Below are 24,726 nucleotides of genomic sequence, written 5' to 3'. Positions count from 1 at the left end.
CCATTTATAAAGATACAGTTGTATGCACAATGTATTGAATTATCTGCGACATTTATAAAGATTCTTAATGAACATTCAATCCAAATATCTGGTTAAAATATTATCTGAGGCAATCTTCTGAAATGTATAACAGAAAGGTTGATCACATATGTACACCTGAGAAGTGATTGGCGTCACAGAGTATGCATCTGTATGTGGTATCTAGCTCAAATTCGACAAAAACATACCTCTAGGGGTTGCCGTTGCTGACAACATTTCAAGGACAAATACGTAATGACATCCAGACATGTTTGAACGCAAACAGCGAGATGCTAACGGCTACGACAGAATACATGCATCGCCATATTCGCCACCAAGCCTACAACTGTACGTGGGACCGAGATGACGTAATGCACACAGACCCACCACCGTTTCCCCTTTGATAGTTACAGAAGCGTTGATCGGCCTTCTCCGCGTCGGACTAGGAAGGTAGGTTCAATTCAAAATATGTGATTTTGAAATGTATATTTGTAAACAGTAATGAAAACATTATTTGGATGATATTTAAGTTCAATTTAATGGTTATGTCATGTCCCAATGTCATCACCTATTATTCATCATTCTATAAATGAAGACAACTTTGGTTGAAATTTAAGAAAAAGGCAAAACCAAAACACCGGGCACATACTAGTACTAGTACTGTTTATGATATTGATGAGTTACCATTTCTTATCTTGTCGACAAACACAACAGTCTTTCTTGTTTCCTAGTTTTTAAAATAGTATATTTGTCTTCATTAATGTATGTATATAGTGGCATATGTACACTGTAACCCCTATACAAATTAAATCGAAAAACATCATGATCTTAAAAGCCGTTCGAAAGGAAAAACTTAAACTTTACAGTATTAAATAAATTAAAAAAAACGTAAAAAATGTTCAGCTGTCTGAAACGAAATGTAATTGGATGCATTAGGCCTAACATGCTTTTGAAATATATTTAAAACTATGTTTACATGTAAAATAAGTATTTACAAGGTGTGTGCTTTTCTTTTGATATCATACTATGTAATAATATAAATAAAACCAACGCATTTATGGTGTAAGAATGCTGCCATGTATCGTCAGCTGGTGATAACTATGCCAATTCATATCCTCACTGCAATTCGAATAATCTCAACTGTAGACATCTGGATGTTCTAGTATCATATTGTTACCAGTTTGTAACTTCTGTTTGTTGTATATTGACGTACCGTTTTTGACCAGGATGTGGGTACCACGCCTCGTCCTTGGACTGTTGGTGTTTTATAACATCGGGAGAATCAGTGGTATAAAAAAACAACCATCGATCGGCTTACCTAATCTCAATAGATATCGCATGTCAAGTCCCTGTAAGTACATATGGATCTTCATTTAAATACAATCTTGCCAATATTCAAAGTTGATAGTTATGCTTAAATATGACGTGCCATGACTTGATTTGACCATTTGTCATAGATTTACTTGACGGGCTAACCCTTCCGAAGTACCTGCTCTTATTTTCATGTAATTTCATGAGGTGAAAGTATTAAATATTTCAAAACATGAATTGTTTTTCATAATGTCTATGTGATTGTATTTTATAGCTAAAATATGAAAAAAGGTCGTCAAACTTGAAAAAGAATCCTCTTTTAAGATTTGTCAATTTTGTTTCGAAACCGGCAATTTTGTATAAAATGGTATTAGGCACAAACTACCGAAAGATTAGAACCTAAATGAATCACATTCGGATGAAATATCTAGACATATTTGACATGATGTGTAGGTAACCCATACGTATAGTTAATCCTAGAAGAGGAAGAGAAAGGGAAATTAAGATGATAATAGTGATATTTTGATCACATATACAAATGTTTCAAAAACATAATGTAATTTTAAAATTTCAAGCTTTTGGTTCTTAATATTATGCATACAAGTACACACATATAAACTATGTAAAAGTTAGTTATCATATACATCCCCGTATACGTAGTCGCACAGAAGTTCACATTTCTCATTATTTAATAGAAAAAATGAGATTTAAGTGCAAATGTCTGCAACATCAATAAAGTAAAATATAACATTATTAATACCTCTACTCTTAATAATTATAATTCCTTTTAAGTGGTTAAATTTTGTTTCAACATGAATCGAAAATTCTATATTCCCAACAAATGAACCTTTAATTAGTGTATAATATGCTATCAGAAAAGTTTCGTCTTTACCATTTCCCGGGAAGAGTGTAAGTAGAAGTTTAACCTTTTCATAATGAATGGGGTATAAATACGGTGGTACATTTAGGACATGCGCAATTTTATTTTCAACATTAAGTATCTCGAGCACTCGACATAACTTCTCGAGCGCTCAACATATTATATCGAGCGCTCGACTTATTATTTCGGGCGCTTTACTTAGACATTTGGTATGAATCGCTTCATAATAGCATTTGTATTATAACCGTGATAGTAGATTTTCTGTCAAGTTAAGATTTGTGTGTGGCTTTCGAACGTCTTATTATGACGTCGCTGTACTATGACGTCAGCATTTTATGCAAAGACCTTATTATGTTTCTTCAAGACCTCAAGCTAAATTGCAATTATTTCATTTAAACACACATTTGCATTACATATGAAAATGATATAACCCTCATATAGATTTTTAGAATATCAATATTTGAAGTTTAAAGTAGTTTCGGAATGTATTATGCACCTGTTTGCACTGTTCTTATTTGTGCTAACAATTCTAACTTGTTATGTACAATGTAGAGCGCTCGACATGATAAGTCGAGCGCTGGACATAATAAGTCGAGCGCCCGAGATAATAAATGAAGAAAATAATATTGTGCATGTCCTAAATGTACCACCGTATATAAACGTTATTTTTATATCATGATACTGCAATTTTTCATTGATTTGTATCACATTTTTTTTTTAATTTCATGGAAAATTCATTTGCTTTCCGGTTTAGATCCATTACTTTGTGAACTGATAATTAACGTAATCATATCGATATGCTTCTCCAGTCCCATATTTCAGAAACCGTTTTTGACCTCGACAAAATATTTCATACCTGGGCCTTGTCATTTTTAAAGTTTCATTTTACTAAAAAAAAGATATACTTTGAGAAAAATATCATCTTCCATATTTCAAATGGGGGGAGAAAAGGTATAAAGGAGAATATTTTTACTATAATAATGATACTCGTTTGTTATTTATTCTGAGTGAAATTTTACTACATATCTAATATGCTTTGATAAGAATCTCATTTACATATTCCCTATTGGGTGTTAGATGTCTGCTTACTTTCCTTTAAATCGTGTGTTCTTTATTACTTAAAAAAGTAGACTCATTTGCTTCTAGATGATTCATATCTCAATTTATTTTTTAGTATGTTTTTATTATATAAAGAAATAGTGCAAATAGGGATTCCGCCTCCCCGTTTATAGCACACGACAGAAACAGATGATGCTTAGTCGTAAATTTTCCAATTTCCATTAATGATATCGATTTGACACTAAAAATATACAGTGTGGAACGAAGGGTGTAAGATTCTGATATGAATGATGACGAACAGTGGCTAAATTACCAACTGTTCAGGATCATTACAGTCAGAATGTAGAAAACGTTTCCAACATTGATCACATATTTAGTGTAATATCGAACGCCCCCTAACCTAGAAACTTAAAAAAGTTTAGAAAACGTCCTCGAACTTGATAACTTTGGTAACTTATTAGAATGTATCCCTAATTATTTCAGGTTTACCAGATTTTATGCGTTCGGTATTTATGTTTTATATTGATTTTTATAATTTAACAATTTTTACAAAATTGATTTTGCAATGAATTCATGCTTGTAATAAATGTCAATGTTTCTTAAAGCTTTCCTGGGTACTTTACTTGGCTTTGTGGTTGGATACACAACTAATCGTGTCCTCGTTCCAAGCTCTGGAGAACCTATAGGTATGTTATTGAGAACGAAAATCTTCAATACGAAAAGGTTTAAAAATTACTAATCTACTTTATCATCGTTTTGTTTAACATTTAAAACTGGATATCACCTCATTGTATTAAACCATTCTTCAAAACAAGCATTTAAATAAACTATATTACCTACTAGATCCAACGCTAAATAATATATTTAAATGAAAATAGAACAATCTGCAAAACGCGCACTTTAATAAACAAGACTAGATTCTGTTCTGTATTTGCTTTATGATATTTAAAAATATGTAATTTAAACCCATGTTTATAAAATAGAAACATTGGTCACAGTGTTAGGATTGGGATGAGAACAATAAGTAAATACCACAGCGTCAGCGCCAATATCCATAGACAAAAATATCACCACAGCGTCAGCGCCAATGCACATGGACAAAAAAGTATACCACAGCGTCATCGCCAATATACATGGACAAAACATTACACTACAGTGTCAGCGCCAATATACAGGGACAACAAAATAACACTACATCGTCAACGATAATAAACATTGACAACAAAATAATACCACAGTGTCGTTGCTAACATACATGGACAACAAAATAATACCAAAGCGTCATCGCTTATACATATGGACAACAAAAGAATACTACAGCGTCATTGTCTATATCCATCGACAACAAAATAAGACTACAGTGTCATCTCTAACATACATGGACAACAACATAATACCACAGTGTCATAGCTAACATACATGGACAACAAAATAAAACAACAGCGTCAGCGCCAATATACATAAACTAAAACGAATACCACAGCTTCAGCGTTAATATACATTGACAACAAAATAACACTACAGCGTTAGCACCAATATGCAAATACCATTATACCGCAGTGGCGGCGTTAATATACAACAAAATACTACTACAAGTCAGCACACAATGGCCAAAAGGACCATAGATCAAATATATGAGAACAAGAAGTACAGCGTCAGCAAACAGTGACAAAATTACATACATTTGATACAAGTTGATGAAATCGAAAAACTTAGTCTAAACTCGAAGACAAAGGCATATGAAAAGACAGAAAAGAAACACCGTGAAACAAAATCAAAACACCGGAAGTGAAACAAAGTACTCCTAAAGGGTTCCTGTATCTGGCACCTTTAGTGGTACCCTTAATAGTGTCTAACTCGAAGTGAGCCAACTTATATTTTTCAATAGTAGTCGTAGGCTAATGGTATGACGTCGACAATGGTGGGTTATATAGGCTCCGATTCATATAATTTTTCACCATGGTAGATACTAACGTAGCATAACTGAAAATCAAATCATGGTGACAAATGTTAAAATTCTACATAAATTTAATATCATGAATGTCAGTTTTATATATTTATAAAGCTCGACTTCTGATTTCCCTTCTGAACGATATTTTTTTAATTAAATAATAGTAATAATAATCATAAAACACATCTATTGAGATAACACAATAGACATAGCGTTTCGTCTCGTACTGTTCAGTGTTAGTTTACCGTATGTGATTTTATATTGTGAGTATTGAAATAGTTAATACATTTTCAAATCTGATCACGATAAATAATTGTCATAAAATATTAAATTGTTAGATTTATAAAAATATAATTTTGTTTACTGTTGATTTTGATTTTATTACAGAAAGGTGCCCTGAGGGATGGTTTAAGCGGCTTAACCGATGTTATTTCTTTAGTGAGCTGAAGGCTAGTTGGTATGGTGCGGAGGTGAGTACTAATTAAATGTGTGTAGCTGTTAATTGCTTTCAGTAAACTTCCATAAAATTAATTAAACTTTGAATATAACTGGTTCTTTCTTTTAAAAACAAAAAGTGAAAGACTATACATTACTGGTTCTGCTACAACTGACAAAAACAACAGGCTTTAAAACAAGTTATTCACAACATCAAAACACGGTACTGTAGCCCAAATCTGGCGCCAACGACTGTGACAGATGAAATACTGTCGAATGCAATTTAGATTATTTTTTTATATTTAGACATAAAAAGGATTCAAGAAGTTTTATGAAAAGACAACAAAAATCAATGAGCTTAAACAATATTTCACTAAAAAATAGTTCTCCGTTAAATAATTAGTGAGGGCCTCATTATTTCTGAACCAATTTTCCTATCAGAAGGGGTACCGTTGAGATTTTCATTTCAACATATCTTATCTTCAAAGAAGAATGTTATACTGTCAAAAAGATTGGACAACATGCTTATAGCCTATACAAGTCCTCTCCATTGATGGTAGATATATGGACATAATGGATTGATATTAAAACTATAAAGATTTTGCTTACAAAAATTCATCATTGGAAACGGGTAACATATTTGGCGTTAGAACCTTTTTTCTAGACAATATGTCACTACAAAAATAAATGTACAGTACTGTTCATTTCAAAGACCTCATGCATCTGATGTAAAATAATATGATATATACATAACTATTTAGTAACGGATACAATATGAATATGTACAATAGGCCCGATGATTAAATCTTTGGTACATATAAAATTTAATCAACGTACATTTTATTTTGTAGTATTATATTTGTGTATCCATTATGCTTGGTAATTAGTGTCTGCACATTTTGGTATAGAGAAAAATTGCAGGTATATAAGGTCCATAGAAAGTTATATATAATGATATGATCACAAAATAAATTGCTTAAAATTGGGATTATATTTCTTATAGATATTGTCTATTAGTAAGTACAAAATATGGTGTGGGTGGGGGAAGGGGGATAACTCCCATAAAATAGTGTATTAATTAAATTTAGTCTGCAATATACAATGTAGGTAATATATATACATATATATTGGTTATGGAACGCATATAGTATACAAGCTATAATATCAGATTGAAGACCGTACAGTCCTTGTGTTACGTTTAGGTCTTCAACTGAACACGGTACATGATCCAAAGTTAATAGTATTGCGGTATAATTCACAGTAATGCATTTGAAGATACATATGAAAAAAAATGCAGATCTTATGTACGTACACTAAAAATTAAAGATATAAGAAGTATGGGAGAATATAAGAGGAAAGCATAACAATATCCTGATAACCAGCCAGAGATGCACTCCTGTACGAATGGATGTTGTTTTTATAAAAAAAAGTGTTATCATCTACAATAATGTATGTATGTATATATATTAACTCAAAATGTGTGAAATTGCCTCGTATTATACTCGATATTCAACAAATCTTTTAATTCTAACGATATTACCCTTCCTTGATCCTTTATTTTTGAATAAATTTGAAACGCTCACATCTTCTTCTTCACTGACATTTGAAATGTTTATAAGATTCTTAAAATTGTTAATGGAGGTTGCTTGTACTGTAGTAGGTGAGAGTTTATTAAACTCTCGGAGCATTGAAGGAAAAAAACTATGATAGTAGTTGTTTGATCTACAGAGTGGAGGGCTAAATATAAAGGTGCATGGCCATGTAGTATTTTGTACATTAAGAACAATTGATGATTTTTCCGACGAGTTTCTAATGGTTCCCACCCTAATTCCCTATAACGCAATTGATGTTATGTTCCTCTTCTCAGTCCTGTTATAATTCTTGCTGCTTTCAGTTGGGTAGATTCTAGTCAATTGTTTAATTGGGTTGTACATTATACAATTATTCCAAATTACATCAGCATATTCAAGTAAAGGTCTTATGAATGCAAAATAGATTTGTATAAGACTTTCTCTGCTAAGTTCATATTTCAAACAGCGTAGTATATTTATTCTAGTATATGCTTTTTCATAAATAGTTTGTATATGGGATTCCCAGGTACCATTTTCATTAAGAGTAACACCTAAGTGTTTATGAGTGGATTCATTAACAAGAGGCCCAGAGGGCCTGTATCGCTCACCTGAATATGTTTAAAATAATTGGTATGAAGATACCACTCCATGGTAGGTGCTGTAAGTACATATGAAACTTCAGAAAGGGGGGGGGGGGGGGGGGTCATACCCACCAATTATACAAAATTGAGTCTCCTTGACCCAAGGATGCTCCAGACTAAATAAGGCAAAAATCGCTTAATCCCGATGGTCGGAGAAGGATTTTAAAGATTTTACCTCTATTTCTCCTATTGGGCCCCGCCCTTCTGTCCCCTGGGAGACCACACACACTGCTTAAACAAAATTTGTGCCCCTTTACCAAAGGATGCTCCACACCAATTATGGACCAAATCCTTTCATTCCAACAGAAGAAGAAGGATTTTAAAAATTTGTTATATTTTCCCTGTTGGACCCCGCCCCTCAGCCCCCAGTGGGACCAGACCCACCGTGCATACAATTCGCCCATGAATGCTTCTGACCAAATATAAACCAAATCCTTTCATTCCTACAGAAGAAGGATTTTAAAGAATATTTTGCTACGTTTACCCTATTGGGCCCCGCCCCTCAGGCCCCTAGGGGGCCAGACCCACGGTTTATACAAAATTGGTTCCCCTTCACCCAAGAATGCTTCAGACCAAATATGGACCAAATCATTTCATTTCTACAGAATTAGAAGGATTTTAAAGAATTTGCTGTTTCCCCTATTTGGCCCCGCCCCTCAGGCCCCTGGGGTGCCAGACCCACGGTTTATACAAAATTGGTTCCCCTTCACCCAAGGATGCTTCAGACCATATATGGAACAAAGCCTTTTATTCCTAAAGAAGAAGAAGGATTTTAAAGAATTTGCTATGTTTCCCCTATTAGGCCCCGCCCCTCAGGCCCCTGGGGTGCCAGACCCATGGTTAATAAAAAAAATGTTCCCCCTTTACCCAAGGATGCTTCAGACCAAATATGGAACAAATCCTTTCATTCCTACAGAAGAAGAAGGATTTTAAAGAATTTGCTATATTTCCCCTATTTGTTCCCTTTCCCACAAGGATGGTTCTGACCAAATTTGGTCAAAATCTGCTCAGTCGTTCATGACTAGTAGCGTTTTAAAGGAAAAGTTGACGGACGGACGACGGACGGACGACGGACGGACGGACGACGGACGCTGCGGTATGGCATAAGCTCACCATGGTCCTTCGGACCAGGTGAGCTAAAAATTACATCATTTTGAAATTAAATTGGTGGTATAGCAATTTCATTTTTTCCTGGAGAATAATACAGATTTTGTTTTTGTTTGATAGAAATTAATATCCCATAGGTTGTGCAGACTGATCAGGATTGTTATCAACAACTACATATAGAGAGGTGTCATAAACAAAGAGTTTTGCTTTACTTGAAACAAGATCAGTAATGCAATTTATATATAATATAAATAACTGACCCAGAACTGATCCCTTGGGGACTCCTGCATTAACAGTTAAGTTTGGGGAATAAAAACCTTCAGTACTTACTCGTTGATTCCTATCAGAAAAGTCATTATGGATCCAAGATAATAATATACTTTTGATTCCATAAACTATTATTTTTTTAACAAGACCTGTCAAAGGCCTTCCTTATATCACAAAATACAAACCTAACTTCTGTACCTGTGTCTATTGTTTTTGTTTTTTTTCAAGATAAATAAATAAAAGTTGGTTTACAGTGGTGTCACCTGGTCTAAAGTCGGACTGATTGTTCGATAAAATGTTATTAGATATAAGATAGTTGTATAGGTATTTAAATAAAATAAAATAAAATCTTTTCAATTAGTTTACAAATACAAGAGGTAATAGAAATTGGTCTATAGTTAGCAGGAATACTCCTAGAGCCACTACCTTTGAAAATAGCATTAACATTAGCGATTTTCCAGGAATTTGGCAGAAAACTAAAGTCTAGAGTTTTGTTAAATAATAGTTTAAGTGGCAGAATAAGAGATGGTACTAACTTTTTAATAACTTTAAGAACTAAGCCATCAAGTACAGATGGGGTTTATTTCATTCATGTTTTTAACTGATCTTTGACATCCTGACCAGTTATTTGAATATTTGATATGGAGTAAGGAAGTTCCACAATTACATCATCAGGAAGTTCAAGGTTGTTAGATGAAGACGAGATAGAAGTGAAGTATTTATTTAGACAGCCAGCTTTTTCACTCGGTTGAAAAACAATTTCACCATTTGATTCAAGGGAGGGAATAGTGGATGACTTCTATTAAATTTTAAAACGGTTTTTGCTATTTTCCACCATTTATCAGGGGGTATATTTTTATCATCAAGAGAATTTTGAAGTTAAACAATGAAATTAGATTTTGCTTCTCGAATAAGGTTGATTAATTCATTCCTAATTGTTCTAAAGCGCGTCCAGTGATCAGGGTTATTGGTTACTTTTGCCTTTTTATGAATTCTTTTTTCTTTGCCTCATTTTAGTTCTGATGTTATGGTTCATCCAAGATTTATCATTTGGTCTCACTGTCATAACTTTACATGATGTATGTCTTTCATTCTGCTCAGTGATTGCATTATTTATGATGATACTAAATTCATTCGAATTGAAGTGGTTAGCTAGTTGTTGCCAATCCATATTTAGTAGACATTCAATCATTTGGTTAAAATCAGCAGCGTCATATTGCCAGATTTTCTTTTTATAAGAGTTTTACTTAAATACACAATATGATATACTAATATGTACTGGAGAATGATCACTACAAAATGGATCGCCTACTTGTGTACCTCTTCTAATATTTCTATTGTTTGTAAATACAAAGTCGATGCAACTAGATCTAGAGCTTTCTGGTGTAATACGTGTGGGTTCATTTATTAGATTGCATAAGTTAAATTTAGAAAGAAATCTTGATAGGTGGGAAGATGGTTGAAGAGAAAGATTAACACTAATGTTCCCTACTAATAAAATATCTAAAGATGCTTTTTCAAGTATGCTATCAAGGTTCGTCCAAAATTCAACATAAGAATCAGGAGGCCTGTATAGACAGCCTAATAAAAATGTACAATGTATGTTTGTTGATAGTTACCTCCAACCATAGTAGCTCAATATCATCTATTTCAAGATCATGTCTCCTTTTGGTTAAAATAGAATCTTTATAATAAACCAGTACACCACCTCCCTGTCTATTAAGTCTGTCTTTTCTATGAGGATTAATGATGAGACTGTTGAGATCCCTGACATTGAGCGGACACTGCGCTTACCTGCCTAATAGAGGGTAAACATTGTTTTACTACAGGTATATTACAGCGAGTCTGGTCGTGTGTTCTTTATATTATTGATTTTTGTCGTATTTGATAATTTGCTCATTGTTAAAATAATGTGAACAATAAGGCATCCAGCTACCACATCTCTCTGTGATGTCACTGTTAAAAGGCCCACCAGTGGCTAACCTATCTTAGCTGTTGACGGAGTCGTAAGGAAGTCTCCTAATCCAATTACCTGTACTTTGTTTTGACTTAATGACATCGTTACAACAGGCACAATGCAGGGTAATGGGCGGCTACCTTGCCATACCCGACACCTTGGAAGAGAATAACGTACTGAAGGAATTGTCACGCACCGAGCGAGTACGAATTAGTCCAGATTTGGCTCACATACCGCGTACGTATATAAAGACGAAATGCTGGAAATGTATCCTTGTTTACTCACAATTCCCTTTTGGATATTCTAGTTATTCACTAGAGGAAATTATGTGATTTTTAAAATTATTTTGCTGATTATTTTATTTTAAATAGCATTCAAACATGAAATTTGATCTGATGGTAGGCTTGGCCTTATCTATGTAAGTCTTTCAAAATTGTTAACGACTATTATTTTATTTACCAATGACAAATACAACATACAAAGATTTCACATACTTAATGTAAACATGTATATTCATGAATGATTTGTGGAAGGACCTTTATGTACAATGCCATGTATGAAACATTCATGCTGCATGTTAAAACCGAATTATTTACCACAGATTTCGCCAGATGGATTGGACTACACACTGTCGATGGTGTCAATATCAAAAAGATAATCACTAACGAAATACCAACTTTCACCAACTTTGTTCCGCCAGAACCAAGTACAGATTTAACTGTAGACATGTGCGTCAAGTTGGACGATGACACAGATTTCACCTGGGCAGTAAAACAGTGTTTTCGAACGTTCTTCTACATATGTGAGCGCAGCCTGGTAAGTATCATCCCAGCAATCCCTGATATCAATATTACACAGTAGTATTCGGTTTATTTCAACGTGAAATGGGATATTTAGATATAGGGTTATTTCCAGGCAGTTAATTTCACTAAAATGTAAATCAATTATTAATATATATATAGGGTTATATTATGACAGTTATTTTCACGGTAGAGTAAATAAATTAGATACATATATATAGTAACATCGCTGCAGATATTATCACGGTAGAATTAATAAATTATATATAAAGGTTATTTCGCGGCAGTTATTTTCACGGTAAGTTAGAAGAATTCTTTATATACAGGGTTATTTCGCGCTAGTTATTTTCACGGTAAGGCAAATAAATTTCATATATATGTATCTGCACCAATTTCATACATCATTAACAGTCTTGTTACGCTACAAACCTTACACCTGATCATCTACGCACTTCGGGAGTAATTGTGTTTTTTTTCATATGAACACGAATATAACGTCTCGCAAAAGAACAAACTGTAGACAGAGACAATATAAAGGTGTTTGGGGCCTATTTCGGGCCTAAATTGTATTCTTTATTTTCGCTGTCTTGACTGGCGCAATACCATTGTATTTCATGCAAAAAATAAATACACAAGCGTCACTAACAAAAGGTTTATGGGGGTTCGAAGTAACTTACCCATTTGGAGCCATCAACCCCTAACGTTTTCACTAGTTATTTGCTTGAACAGCAGTAAATATAGAGCAATTATCGGTTTTCAAAGAATTGGAAAAAAACATGAAATCGGTCCTGTCAGATGAAAGATCTATAGAATAAATAATATTTGACATTTGACAACAGAGAGTTGATAATATCATTACAATGTAACGGATCCCCGAACCACTGCCAACAACTGTAACTACGCATTGTTACAATGTAATGGATCCCCGAACCACTGCCACCAACTGTAACTACGTATTGTTACAATGTAACGGTTCCCCGAACCACTGCCAATAACTGTAACTACGCATTGTTACAATGTAACGGATCCCGGAACCACTGCCAACAACTGTAACTAAGCATTACCACAATGTAACGGATCCCCGAACGACTGCCAACAACTGTAACTACTATTGTTACAATGTAACGGATCCCCGAACCACTGCCAACAACTGTAACTACGCATTGTTACAATGTAACGGATACCCGAACCACTGCCAACAACTGTAACTACGCATTGTTACAATGGAACGGATCCCCGAACCACTGCCAACAACTGTAACTACGCATTGTTAAAATGTAACGGATCCCCAAAGCACTGCAAACAACTGTAACTACGTATTGTTATAATGTAACGGATCCCCAAACTACTGCAAACAACTGTAACTACGCATTGTTACAATGTAACGGATCCCCGAACCACTGCCAACAACTGTAACTACGCATTGTTAAAATGTAACGGATCCCCGAAGCACTGCAAGCAACTGTAACTACGTATTGTTATAATGTAACGGATCCCCAAACTCCTGCAAACAACTGTAACTACGCATTGTTACAATGTAACGGGTGCCCGAACCACTGCCAACAACTGTAACTACACATTGTTAAAATGTAACGGATCCCCGAAGCACTGCAAACAACTGTAACTACGTATTGTTATAATGTAACGGATCCCCAAACCACTGCAAACAACTGTAACTGCGCATTGTTACAATGTAACGGATCCCCGAACCACTGCCAACAACTTTAACTACGCATTGTTATAATGTAACGGATCCCCGAACCCTGTCAACAACTGTAACTACGCATTGTTACAATGTAACGGATCCCCAGACCACTGCCAACAACTTTAACTACGCATTGTTACAATATAACGGTTCCCCGAACCACTGCCAACAACTGTAACTACGCATTGTTACAATGTAACGGATCCCCAAACCACCGCCAACAACTGTAACTACGTATTGTTACAATGTAACGGATCCCTGAACCACTGTCAACAACTGTAACTACGCATTGTTACAATGTAACGGATCCCCGAACCACTGCCAACAACTGTAACTACGCATTGTTAAAATGTAACGGATCCCCAAACCACCGCCAACAACTGTAACTACGTATTGTTACAATGTAACGGATCCCTGAACCACCGTCAACAACTGTAACTACGCATTGTTACAATGTAATGGATCCCCGAACCCCTTCCAACAACTGTAACTACGCATTGTTACAATGTAACGGATCCCCGTACCACTGCTAACAACTGTAACTACGCATTGTTATAATGTAACAGATCCACAAACCACTGCCAACAACTGTAACAACGCACTGTTATAATGTAACGGATCCCCGAACCACTGCCAACAACTGTAACTACGCATTGTTATAATGAAACGGATCCCCGAACCATTGCCAACAACTGTAACTACGCCTTGTTACAATGTAACGGATCCTCAACCACTGCCAACAACTTTAACAACGCACTGTTATAATGTAACGAATCCCCGAACCACTGCCAACAACTATAACTACGCATTGTTACAATGTAATGGATCCCGGATCCACTGCCGACAACTGTAACTGCGCTTTGTTACAATGTAACGGATCCTCAACCACTGCCAACAACTTTAACTACGCATTGTTACAAGGTAACGGATCCCCGAACTACTGCCAACAACTGTAACTACGCATTGTTATAATGTAACAGATTCCTGAACCACTGCCAACAACTGTAACTACGCATTAGTACAATGTAACGGATCCCCGAACGACTGCCGAAAACTGTAATTACGTATTGTTACAAAAAAATGTACAATGTAACGGATCCCCGAACCATTGCCAACAACTGTAACTACGCATTGTTACAATGTAACGGATCCTCGAACCACTGCCAACAACTGTAACCACGCATTGTTACAATGTAATGGATCCACAAACCACTGCCAACAACTGTAACTACGCATTGTTACAATGTAACGGATCCCCGAACCACTGCCAACAACTGAAACTACGCATTGTTATAATGTAACGGATTCCCCAACCACTGCCAACAACTGTAACTACGCATTGTTACAATGTAACGGATCCCCGAACCACTGCCAACAACTGTAACTACGCATTGTTATAATGTAACGGATCCCCGAACCACTGCCAACAACTTTAACTACGTATTGTTACAATGTAACGGATCCCCGAACCACCGCCAACAACTGTAACTACGCATTGTTGCAATGTAACGGATCCCCGAACCACTGTCAACGACTGTAACGTAACTACTATTGTTACAATGAAACGGATCCCTGAACCACTGCCAACAACTGTAACTACGCATTAGTACAATGTAACGGATCCCCTAACGACTGCAAACAACTGTAACTACTATTGTTACAATGAAACGGATCCCTGAACCACTGCCAACAACTGTAACTACGCATTTTTACAATATAACGGATCCCTGAACCACTGCCAACAACTATAACTACGCATTGTTACAATGTAACGGATCCACGAACCACTGCCAACAACTTTAACTACGCATTGTTACAAAATAACGGATCCCCGAAGTACTTTCAACAACTGTAACTACGCATTGTTACAATGTAACGGATCCCCGAACCACTGCCAACAACTGTAACTACGTATTGTTACAATGTAATGGATCCCCGAACCACTTCCAACAACTGTAACTACGCATGGTTACAATGTAACGGATCCCCGTACCACTGCTAACAACTGCAACTACGCATTGTTATAATGTAAAGGATCCACAAACCACTGCCAACAACTGTAACAACGCACTGTTACAATGTAACGGATCCCCGAACCACTGCCAACAACTGTAACTACGCATTGTTATAATGTAACAGATTCCTGAACCACTGTCAACAACTGTAACTACGCATTGTTACAATGTAACGGAACCCCGAACCACTACCAAAAACTGCGACTACGCATTGTTATAATGTAACGGATCCCCGAACCACTGCCAACAACTATAACTACGCATTGTGACAATGTAATGGATCCCGGATCCACTGCCAACAAATGTAACTGCGCTTTGTTACAATGTAACGGATTCTCAACCACTGCCAACAACTTTAACTACGCATTGTTACAAGGTAACGGATCCCCGAACCACTGCCAACAACTGTCACTACGCATTGTTATAATGTAACGGATCCGCAAACCACTGCCAACAACTGTATCTACGCACTGTTACAATGTAACCCCGAACCACTGCCAACAACTGTAACTACGCATTAGTACAATGTAACGGATCCCCGAACCACTGCCAACCACTGTAACTACGCATTGTTACAATGTAATGGATGCCCGAACCACTGCCAACATCTGTATCTACGTATTGTTACAATGTAACGGATCCCCGAACCACTGTCAACGTCTGTAACTACGCATTGTTATAATGTAACGGATCCCCGAACCACTGTCAACGTCTGTAACTACGCATTGTTATAATGTAACGGATCTACAAACCACTGCCAACAACTGTATCTACGCATTGTTACAATGTAACGGATCCCCGAAGCACTGCAAACAACTGTAACTACGCATTGTTACAATGTAACGGATCCACAAACAACTGCCAACAACTGTAACAACGCACTGTTACAATGTAACGGATCCCCGAACCACTGCCTACAACTGTAACTACGCATTGTTACAATGTAATGGATCCCCGAACCACTGCTAACAACTGTAACTACGCATTGTTATAATGTAACAGATTCCTGAACCACTGTCAACAACTGTAACTATGCATTGTAACAATGAAACGGATCCCTGAACCACTGCCAACAACAGTAACGACGCATTGTTACAATGTAATGGATCCCCGAACCACTGCTAACAACTGTAACTACGCATTGTTATAATGTAACGGATCCCCGAACCACTGTCAACGTCTGTAACTACGCATTGTTATAATGTAACGGATCTACAAACCACTGCCAACAACTGTATCTACGCACTGTTACAATGTAACGGATCCCCGAACCACTGTCAACGACTGTAACTACGCATTGTTATAATGTAACGGATCCACAAACCACTGCCAACAACTGTAACAACGCACTGTTACAATGTAACGGATCCCCGAACCACTGCCTACAACTGTAACTACGCATTGTTACAATGTAACGGATCCCCGAACTACTACCAACAACTGTACCTACGCATTGTTACAAGGTAACGGATCCCCGAACCACTGCCAACAACTCTGACTACGCATTGTTATAATGTAACGGATCCCCGAACCACTGTCAACGTCTGTAACTACGCATTGTTATAATGTAACGGATCCCCGAACCACTGTCAACGTCTGTAACTACGCATTGTTATAATGTAACGGATCCCCGAACCACTGTCAACGACTGTAACTACGCATTGTTATAATGTAACGGATCCCCGAACCCTGTCAACAACTGGAACTACGCATTGTTACAATGTAACGGATCCCCGAACTACTACCAACAACTGTAACTACGAATTGTTACAAGGTAACGGATCCCCGAACCACTACCAACAACTGTGACTACGCATTGTTATAATGTAACGGATCCCAAAACAACTGCCAACAACTATAACTACGCATTGTTACAATGTAACGGATCCCCGAACCACTGCCAACAACTGTAACTACGCATTGTTATAATGTAACAGATTCCTGAACCACTGTCAGCAACTGTAACTACGCATTGTTACAAAGAAACGGATCCCTGAACCACTGCCAACAACGGTAACTACGCATTGTTATAATGTAACAGATTCCTGAACCACTGTCAACAACTGCAACTACGCATTGTTACAAAGAAACGGATCCCTGAACCACTGCCAACAACTGTAACTCCGCATTGTTATAATGTAACAGATTCCTGAACCACTGTCAACAACTGTAACTACGCATTGTTACAAAGAAACGGATCCCTGAACCACTGCCAACAACTGTAACTACGCATTGTTACAATGTAACGGATCCCCGAACCACTGCCAACCACTGTAACTACGCATTGTTACAATGTTATGGATGCCCAAACCACTGCCAACAACTGTAACTACGTATTGTTACAATGTAACGGATTCCCGAACCACTGCCAAGTACTGTAACTACGGATTGTTATAATGTAACGGATCCCCGAACCACTGTCAACGACTGTAACTACGCATTGTTATAATGTAACGGATCCCCGAGCTACTGCCAACAACTGTAACTACGCATTGTTACAAGGTAACGGATCCCCGAACCACTGCAAACAACTGTAACTACGCATTGTTATAATGTAACGGATCCCCGAACCACTGTCAACGACTGTAACTACGCATTGTTATAATGTAACGGATCCACAAACCACTGCCAACAACTGTAACAACGCACTGTTAAAATGTAACGGATCCCCGAACCACTGCCAACAACTATAACTACGCATTGTTACAATGTAACGGATCCATGAACCACCGCCAACAACTGTAACTACGCATTGTTACAATGTAACGGATCCCTGAACCACTGTCAACAACTGTAACTACGCATTGTTACAATGAAAAGGATCCCTGAACCACTGCCAACAACTGTAACTACGCATTGTTACAATGAAAAGGATCCCTGAACCCCTGCCAACAACTGTAACTACGCATTGTTATAATGTAACGGATCTCCGAACCACTGCAAACAACTGTAACTACGCATTGTTATAATGTAACGGATCCACAAACCACTGCCAACAACTGTAACAACGCACTGTTAAAATGTAACGGATCCCCGAACCACTGCCAACGACTGTAACTACGCATTGTTATAATGTAACGGATCCCCGAACCACTGCCAACGACTGTAACTACGCATTGTTATAATGAAACGGATCTCCGAACCACTGCCAACAACTGTAACTACGCATTGTTATAATGTAATGGATCCCCGAACCACTGTCAACGACTGTAACTACGTATTGTTACAATGTAACGGATTCCCGAACCACTGACAACAACTGTAACTACGCATTGTTACAATGTAACAGATCCCCGAACCACTGCCAGCAACTGTAACTACGGATTGGAAACTATTTTCCTGGAATGACTACAGCTTTCGTAAATCATGTATGAAAAGAATACCTTATCCTGCCGGCTTTTCATGAAAGAAAATAATGAAGATGAAATAAATATAACATAATCAAGTTCAATGACAAAATTCTGAATTAAAAAAACAACGCGGCTAGATCGGGATTCGAACCCTGGTCCTCAGACTGTTATACTATCGCTCTAACCGACTGAGCTACCTGGTCAACGCAAGTGTCCTGGCCCAAGTGTGCTATAGTTATAACCAAAACGAAATGAAAAGGAGGTTACTGTATGCACGACAATCCCCAGCTCAGTGCTTAAAATATGTAGACTTGTTGTTGAGTACATCAACTGCATATAAATATCAAATTATCGTTCATTTTATTATATCTTTTCAACAGTGATGTTAAATTAGCAAACAACCAAATAAGAACATCCTTTAATTGAGAGTCAAACTTGTCTTATTTTGAAGCTATGCTTTATGTCGAATGAGGAGCTGGGGGAAAGGGCTTCAACTAATTCATTTTTTTATTTCTATTTCAGAAACACCGATTTAAGTATAACATCTAGGGAGAAATTCCAACACAGCTGAGAACATCAGTCAGTTTTCGAAACATCAATAAAAGAAAATATGAATAAAGTTTGTATTTTGCTGTTTCACCAAAACTGAACAAAGAATATCACACATACCAGCATCAATGGGGTATCCGTGAATGTCAACAGTTGAATAATAAAAAAACGAAGAATTAAATATGGACAGTTTTGAACTTTCTTTCCGGATAAACAAACAGCTGGATGTATATTTTCAAATATTTTTCAAAAGGATTCTTAGAAACACCTTTTTAATAGATACAGTATGTCATCAATGAATTACACTGCATCATACATAACTAGAACATCTATAACGAATATCTTTGGTCAGCTATTTTGGATTATTAATAAATAGCCGTTCGCTTGCCCTCGTTTCACTAAAGAATTCAGAACTGTTTTTGGAAACCGAATTAGAAGTATCTACCATTATCTACTGTATCAAAGCTGTCAATTACGTACATCCAATTATGATAATAACGACACATTATTGACTATCGACGCGTATGATAATGCACCGTATGAATATCATAGTTTACTTATGTGGAAAACAGGAAAGTAGACCGCATGGAATGCTAAAACATTGCATCGGTGTTATAAATAAGTAGACAGGCGTTGAATTCATTACGTGATTTATTCATTGCAATAAATATAATGTCAATACAGATAAACATATTATGTCAACCTTTATCTATCATTAGATATAAACATTACATATAACATACAAGATATGCACTAGATTTCCAAAACATGTCAACGTGCATTGCCAAGGTAATGGTACTAGAAAGGGTCTGAAAAGGGTTAAAGTGAACAATTTAAGGCCAAAAATAGAATGTTTCGTGTGTCTGATAAAGTACGATATTTTGTATACACACACACATTATAACCCAAACTTTGTATTGGACGCTCAAGATCGATGTTTTTTCCTCCAAGTTTGCTCCAAGTAAAGCGTCAATCATTTCTAAATGTTCTCAATGACTGGCGTTAAAGTAAATATTTGCAATTCTTGAACGCATTGTTTAACCTTCGCTTTTTTACAGTGTTCTTCGACTTTTGGTAAGGTGTCTTGTCGTTTTCTATTCAGACATGGTGTTTCTTATGAGTATTGAGGCTGTGGTATATTGTTTTGTGTTTACCTTTGCTATACAGAACTTTTCAATTGTACATTTTGTTGCTTATGTATTAGTCTTCAATCATTTCTAGTTTTGCTTTTATCTAAAATTGATGCATTATAAAAGTCTATAGCAGCAGTCTTGTTTACCTGCAGTGTAGTATACATGTAGGTAACAGGTAGATTATAAACTCCGCAGCAGTTTGGTTTACCTGCAGTGTGGTATACATGTAGGTAACAGGTAGATTGTAGACAACACAACAGCATTTGTTCCATTCAAGCATAACATTCCAAACGGTTTTACTAAATCGGATTGCTAATGAAATAAATATTAACATACTTGTGTTCTAAGCACAAAGACTTCCATGGCCTGCATTAACATCCTAACCATGGATGTCAAATACACAAGCAAAGCCCCTTACCAAAAAAGAAAGATTTTGTCACAGATAAATTACTGTGAAAGATGTTTTGTAACAACGAATAAGACAGTCACAATTGCTCATTTTCAAGTCCAATTCCTTCACATTCAATTATAGTTGAGGACTTTGATAATTCTTTCACATCAAACTTCGCCTGAAATTAACAAACAAAATAAACATGAAATATTAAACTAGTATCCGAAAAATACTTGTGTCGTCTACTCTACAATAGTATATACTTGTAATTATAAAACAGTTCACAGTATACAGTGATAGAATGGGTATGAGGGGAAAAGCATATGTATGGTCCCCCGAGGTGAAAAACTATTTCCCGAGGCGACGAAGCCGTCGAGGGGAATAGTTTTTCACCAAGGGTGACCATAAATTTGCTATTTCCCGAATTACCCATTCTATAACTGTTTTATTATAACGAAACAAATTATTCAACCAGTAAAGGCAATTTAACAAATGAATTTATTTATTAATTTCCTTTTACAATTTCAAAGACTGAAAGAGTAAAAAATACAATTGGAAGTAGATGATATCTTCATTTCCAGCATTCAAGAAGTGTTTTTATAGACTGAATCTCATAATCATCATTGTTTTCCTACCACATCTGATCTAGTCCTATCCACTTTTTTTTAAAAAGAGCTTGCATGACCCTACTCGTTGACGCTTCCGGCATTCCGTTATGTTAGGTAAGTTTGAAGTGAATTCACTGCAGTCTTTATAACAGCTTTTGTATTTAGGTTACGTTTAGCGTCCAAAATCTGCTGTAACTCCTCTTTACAACAACAAAACGGCCTTCATTGTTGGCCATTTTCACTGTTGTCATTTGGTTCTGAAAATGTGACGTCACGAGCGTCACGGAGAAGGCCACGCCTACCAATGTTTTCATTGGTTGAAATCGTATAAGCTCCGCCTACCAATGTTTTCATTAGTTGAAATCTTATAACCTCCACCTACAATATTCATGAGGGAGTAGTCCTCTTTCTGGCAGGGAGTAGTCCCTTTTTGCAGGGAGTAGTCCTGATTTGGGGAGGGAGTAGCTCTCAGATGGAGAGATTTTAGTATTTTAAGGGAAATTGCCGATTTTATCGTATTGTATTTATATTGGGAAAAAAATAGAGGTATACTAATGTCGCGTGTGGCGTTTAATATGGTGTAGATTTACATCAGAACCTTGTTACTTCGACTTCAAATAAACTGCGTTTCCTCTAAACACCAACAGATTAATCATTCCTGACATCTATATTACTTCTAAGCGCTAAAATGTTTTTAGCTTGGACATTACAAGTTGAGTAAAGCATATTTCTCCCATAACCACAATTTTTCTCTTCTCTGGAAGCATTGGTTAAAAGGGGCAACGACTTGGTTGCATTTAGTGGTACCTACTAACAACCTGGACCGGACTGCATTGGTCCATCTTTTAATCACATCACAAATATTAAACCGGGATCTCTTTTTGTGCCATCCTATTTAAGTTTAACATTCCATGCCATCCTATTTCTCTAATTTTGAACCACGTCTCTGGTTTATAAAAAAGTGACGGTTGTAGGCATACAGCTTCTGTACTATCTATGAAAATTGCTCCATAAACTTCCATTCCAAACATAAAAGTGTGAACTTGATTACAGATAAATGCAGCCATCATAACATTTAGAAAAATATATAGCTGAATAAAAAAAAAAAGAAGATGGAAGTGAAAATTCCCCATCGGCCGTGTACTATGTAAAACTAGCTACTTTACTCGACAATTATTCATTAATAGTAATGCTGAATATGACCCAGATACTCTGAAAAACGAACTCATCCTAAATTGATATTTGTATATCACTTGATCCAAAAACACAAACAAATGAAGTAACCAAGTCATTTACTATGTATATGGCGGTATCTTGGTGTTGTATGGTACTTACAGAGGGTTAGACATTATGTACTTACAGACGTTAGAAGTGTGACTATGCGTATAGCAGTTTTTGTGTGTAGTATGGTATTTACAGAAGATTACACATTATGTACTTATATAGGTTAGAAGTTTGGTTATGTGTATAGCAGTTTCTGTGTGTAGTATGGTATTTACAGAGGATTAGACATTATGTACTTACAGACGTTAGAAGTTTGGCTATGTGTATAGCAGTTTCTGTGTTGAGTATGGTACTTACACAGGGTTAGACATTATGTACTTACAGACGTTAGAAGTTTGGCTATGTGTATATCAGTTTCTGGGTGTAGTATAGTACTTACAGAGGGTTAGACATTGTGTACTTACATAGGTTAGAAGTTTGGTTATGTGTAAAGCAGTTTCTGTGTGTAGTATGGTATTTACATAGGTTAGACATTATATACTTATATAGGTTAGAAGTTTGGTTATATGTATAGCAGTTTCTGTGTGTAGTATGGTATTTACAGAGGGTTAGACATTATGTACTTACAGACGTTAGAAGTTTGGTTATGTGTATAGCAGTTTCTGTGTGTAGTATGGTACTTACATAGGGTTAGACATTATGTACTTACAGACGTTAGAAAGTTTGGTTATATGCATGGCAGTTTCTGTGTGTAGTATGGTACTTACACAGGGTTAGATATTGTGTACTTACAGACGTTAGAATTTTGGTTATATGCATGGCAGTGTATGTGTGTAGAATGGTACTTACAGATGGTAAGACGTTATGTACTTACAGACGTTAGAGGTTTGGTTATGTGTATAGCAGTTTCCTTGAGTATTATGGTACTTACAGAGGGTTAGACATTGTGTACTTACAGACGTTAGAAGTTTGGTTATGTGTAAAGCAGTTTCTGTGTGTAGTATGGTATTTACATAGGGTTAGACATTATATACTTATATAAGTTAGAAGTTTGGTTATGTGTATAGCAGTTTCTGTGTCTAGTATGGTATTTACAGAGGGTTAGACATTATGTATTGACAGACGTTAGAAGTTTGGTTATGTGTATAGAAGTTTCTGTGTTGAGTATGGTACTTACACATGGTTAGACATTATGTACTTACAGCCGTTAGAAGTTTGGCTATGTGTATAGCAGTTTCTGTGTTGAGTATGATACTTACACAGGGTTAGACATTATGTACTTACAGACGTTAGAAGTTTGGTTATGTGTATAGAAGTTTCTGTGTTGAGTATGGTACTTACACATGGTTAGACATTATGTACTTACAGCCGTTAGAAGTTTGGCTATGTGTATAGCAGTTTCTGTGTGTAGAGACAGGGATCCGCATCTTATCTGGGACTTTCCTTTAGCCAGAGCCATCAGCAGAATTAACTGAAAAGGTACAAATTAACAAATAAAAAACAGATTTAGCCTCGGGACCATGGGTGCCCACCTTTCGTCCGCGCTGATTAGTTCATGCTCGTACTTGTGTAAAGCAAGTTTACCATTCCATGCAAAGCTTAGTGAGGAATTCATATACAAATATTTGCTAATTAAGTAACTTGGACTTTATATCTTTCGTCTACGCAACTCTGACATTAGACCTTAGGTCCTGAGGACCCTTTACACGTCCTGGTCGGAAATTGCACTTAATGAACATGTTTACATACATGAT

At 36.4% G+C, this 24,726-nt stretch overlaps 1 protein-coding gene and 1 long non-coding RNA gene across 4 annotated transcripts; one reads left to right on the top strand and one right to left on the bottom strand.

The window, feature by feature from the left end:
• Positions 1-330: 330 nt before the first annotated feature.
• LOC110456376 (C-type lectin domain family 10 member A-like) lies at positions 331-19,797 on the top strand. 3 transcript variants are annotated; one of them, XM_021507072.1, is made up of 7 exons: positions 331-468; positions 1,245-1,369; positions 3,874-3,954; positions 5,607-5,689; positions 11,311-11,434; positions 11,799-12,013; positions 19,590-19,797. In XM_021507072.1, exons 2-7 carry the CDS (start codon positions 1,246-1,248, stop codon positions 19,614-19,616), a joined length of 654 nt encoding a protein of 217 aa, XP_021362747.1. In that variant the 5' UTR covers positions 331-468; position 1,245; the 3' UTR covers positions 19,617-19,797. The 3 variants fall into 3 exon arrangements, with proteins under 3 accessions (XP_021362747.1, XP_021362748.1, XP_021362749.1); XM_021507073.1 differs by having other exon boundaries at positions 1,226-1,369; XM_021507074.1 differs by having other exon boundaries at positions 1,219-1,369.
• Positions 19,798-20,249: 452 nt separating this feature from the next.
• Positions 20,250-24,214, bottom strand: LOC110456375. Its single transcript, XR_002463579.1, has 2 exons — positions 24,175-24,214; positions 20,250-21,318 (listed from the first exon to the last, which is right to left on the bottom strand). It is a non-coding gene; the product is annotated as an uncharacterized LOC110456375 (long non-coding RNA).
• Positions 24,215-24,726: the final 512 nt, after the last annotated feature.

The sequence above is a fragment of the Mizuhopecten yessoensis genome, unplaced genomic scaffold (genome assembly GCF_002113885.1).
Source record: "Mizuhopecten yessoensis strain PY_sf001 unplaced genomic scaffold, ASM211388v2 scaffold8719, whole genome shotgun sequence".
Classification (NCBI taxonomy): domain Eukaryota; kingdom Metazoa; phylum Mollusca; class Bivalvia; order Pectinida; family Pectinidae; genus Mizuhopecten; species Mizuhopecten yessoensis.
The sequence above is the reverse complement of the archived record's forward strand: the minus strand, read 5'-3'. Positions and strand labels throughout refer to the sequence as shown.

Coding starts and splice junctions, on each gene's coding strand:
- LOC110456376 (XM_021507072.1), top strand. CDS start 1,246: ATGTGGGTACCACGCCTCGTCCTTGGACTGTTGGTGTTTTATAACATC. Junction 5,690..11,310: donor CTAGTTGGTATGGTGCGGAG/GTGAGTACTAAT, acceptor TCGTTACAACAG/GCACAATGCAGGGTAATGGG. Junction 12,014..19,589: donor ACATATGTGAGCGCAGCCTG/GTAAGTATCATC, acceptor TTTCTATTTCAG/AAACACCGATTTAAGTATAA.